At 50.9% G+C, this 3031-nt stretch overlaps 1 protein-coding gene across 1 annotated transcript in view; it reads right to left on the minus strand.

The window, feature by feature from the left end:
• Spsb4 (splA/ryanodine receptor domain and SOCS box containing 4) overlaps positions 1-838 on the minus strand; it is a 28196-nt gene extending 27358 nt beyond the window's left edge. Inside the window, exon 1 of the mRNA XM_013029892.1 lies at positions 720-838. Within this exon, the coding sequence (XP_012885346.1) occupies positions 720-838 (119 nt within the window). The remainder of the gene's footprint in view (positions 1-719) is intronic.
• Between the last annotated feature and the right edge of the window lie 2193 nt (positions 839-3031).

A 3031-nucleotide genomic window follows, 5' to 3' on the forward strand; every position in this document is an offset into this window, starting at 1 on the left:
AAAAAAAAAAAAAAAAAGAATACCTAGAAATTAAAAAACAAAAAATGCTTGGGTGTGGTGGTGCCCACCTGTAATCCCTGTATTTGGGAAACTGACATAGGATGATCTGAAGGTTAAGTAGTCACCCTGGGCCACAGAATAAAATCCTGGCTCAAAAGAAATATTTTTAACTGAAGTTCATTCTACATAGTTATAGAGATAACCCCTATAAATAAAAATAAAACACAAACCTGCTCAGAAGACCCTCAGCGCTGAGTAAAAACATCACATACTGAAAGCTTTTGTTTTAAGAAGCAATTGAAGTCAAAAAAAGGGACATAAACACATAAAAGTGGCAGTAAAACTACGACCACAGTAGTAACCACGTGGGTGAATGGCTGTAATAAAGAACTAGACAGAAAACTCTGAAACCAATGGTGATAGAAATAAAGGAAAGAGGCTTTGAGCCGGTGACTTACACCTGTCACCCTAGCTCCTCAAGAGACGGAGATCTGAGGCTCACAGTTGAAAGCTGGCTGGGGGGGGGGGGCAAGAATCCTTGAGACTCTTATCTCCAGTTAACCAGCAAAAAGCTGGAAGAGGAGATGTGATTCAAGTGGTCTGGAGTGGGCTGTTTAATGAAAAGATGCTCTGGGTGCAGAACGAACTCACCAACAGTGAATGGATTCAGAAGCCCTAAACAAAGGGTTTATGCGCAGATGTGGGTCACTTTCGCCTACAATAGAGACCAGGGGACCTCCTGCATCTGCCCGTCCAAAGGCGGCCATCTGTACAGTTCTAAGTGGGAATGCCTCGGGCCAAAGAGGCTTCCCCAGGCCTCTGCTCCCTCTGTCGCCATGGGAACCCTCCCACGCCTGACTGAGCCACACCCCCCCCCAAAAAAAAAAGCTTCACTGTCAGCCAGCAAGGGAGCAAGGAGGAGCCATGCGAGGGGTTTGCTGGGCAGGGACCAAGTCAGAACGCTCTGCAAGGTCATTTGAAAGAGACAAGAGTCCTGAAGCCAGAAAGCGAGTGAGGCCACTGCAGGCCTGCAGCTGCCTCTGGGCGGAGGGCTGCCCTCTGGCCTCCTCTGGGCCAGAGCTGAGCCAGTCCCAGGAGTCAGACCTGGCCACCGGGCTGGGGAGGCCTCTGGGGACCCTCTGGGGACATTTTTCTATTATTAAGATCACAATTATCTTCCTATCCAACCTCATTTATCTCCTTGGATGAGCTTTGCCCACTAGATGTTACTCTGGTCATCAGAAAACAATACCTGAAAGAAAAGCAAAACTTCCACACCTCTGGGGTCAAGCTGGGGCATGAGAAGAACCAGATGGGAGGGGTGTGTGTGTGTGTGTGGTGTGCGTGCATGTGTGCACTTGTGTCAGACTAGGCTTGAACTAAGGGCACTGTCCATTAGCTTTTCCACCTCAAGGCTGGCACTCTACCACTTGAGCTACAGCTCCTTGTCTGGCTTTTTGCTGGCTAACTGGATATAAGATTCTCTCAGAGCCGAGAGCTGCTGGCTCACACCTGTCATCCTAACTACTCAGGAGAGTGAGATCTGAAGATCATGGTTTGAAGCCAAACCAGGCAGGAAAGTCCCTGAGACTCTTATCTCTAATAAACTACTCAGAAAAAGCCAGAAGTGGTACTGTGGCTCAAGTGGTAGAGCACTAGCCTTGAGAGCAAAAGCTCAGGGACAGCACCTAGGCCCTGAGTTCAAGCCGCAGGACTAATCAAAAAACAAAAAAAAAAGTCAGGCTTTTGTCAGGCTCCCAAAATCCTCAGATCTCAGCCTCCTGAGTAGCTAGTATGACAGGCGTGAGCCACTGGCACCTGGCCATATTTACATTTTTAAAAGATTCTGCTAATAAACAGTTATTATTGCTTGATAATTTGAGGTCTGAAAAATGCAATCTTCTAAGTTTAGCATGCAGTTTTCTTATTGAATAAAATGAGGCACCTTGGCATAGGTGTTAATATTAATTGTGTTTGTGTGTGTGTGTGTGTGTGTGTGTGTGTGTGTGTATGTGTTTGTGTTGGTCCCGGGCCTTGAACTCAGGGCCTGGGCTCTGTCCCTGAGCTTTTTGCTCAAGGCTACTCCTTTACCACTTCAGCTACAGCTCCATTTCTGGCTTTTTTGGTAACTAGGAATAAGAGTCACAGGGACTTTTCCTCCCTAGACTGGCTTGGAACCATGATCTTCGGATCTCAGTATCCTGAGTGGCTGGAATTACAGCCGGGGGGGGGGGTTCCAGACTGGAGAAGGGATGTTGAGGAAGGGGGGGTGTCCTCCCCCTTCAGCCTGAGTGACAGAAACTGCAGGATTTAGTTGCAGGTTATGGGTGACATGGGGGGGAACCTGGGAGAGATGGGGGTGCGGCTGGTGTGAGGGTCTCCTCTTACGGGGAGAAAGGAGGGACGGACTCCAAATTCTCCTTCTAATAGCATTTCCTGGGGCCATCCCAACGCCTCCAAATTTAGGTCTTTCAAATTGCAGAGGGGGGGGGCAGGGATGGAAGACGGAGGGCTCAGGTTTCTAAGAGGAGACCTCTTCTAGGTTCACACCCCAAGAGGAGGAAGAGGAGGAGGAGGAGGAAGAGGAAGGAGGAAGAGGAAGGGGGTGGAGGAGGATGGGGTGAAGGAGGAGGAAGGAGGAGGGGAAGAGGAAGAGAGGAAAGAGGAGGAATGTGGCGGAGAAAGAGGAGGAGGAGAAAGAGGAAGAAGAAGGAGGAGAGGGAAGAAGAGGAGGAGGAAGAGGAGGAAAAGGAGGAAGGAGGAGGAGGGGGAGGAAGAGGAGGAAAAGGAGGAAGGAGGAGGAGGTGCAGCACAGCTGGGGAAACGCGACAGAACTGGCTCCAGGGCTGCTGGTGGAAGTCGAATTCGAACCCGTGCCCAGGCCTCAGGCCGCCCATGCCCACCTCCACTGGGCGCGCTCTTCTGCCTTCCGGTCTCTGGCAGGCCCGACCCCTGCCCCGGGCTTCCCCGGCCAGTCCGGAGGCCCGGAGGGGGGTGGGGTGGGTGGGGAGGGGTGGAGTGCGGGGGGGGG

Source organism: Dipodomys ordii, unplaced genomic scaffold (genome assembly GCF_000151885.1).
Source record: "Dipodomys ordii isolate 6190 unplaced genomic scaffold, Dord_2.0 Scaffold124, whole genome shotgun sequence".
In the NCBI taxonomy this organism is placed as follows: Eukaryota; Metazoa; Chordata; class Mammalia; order Rodentia; family Heteromyidae; genus Dipodomys; species Dipodomys ordii.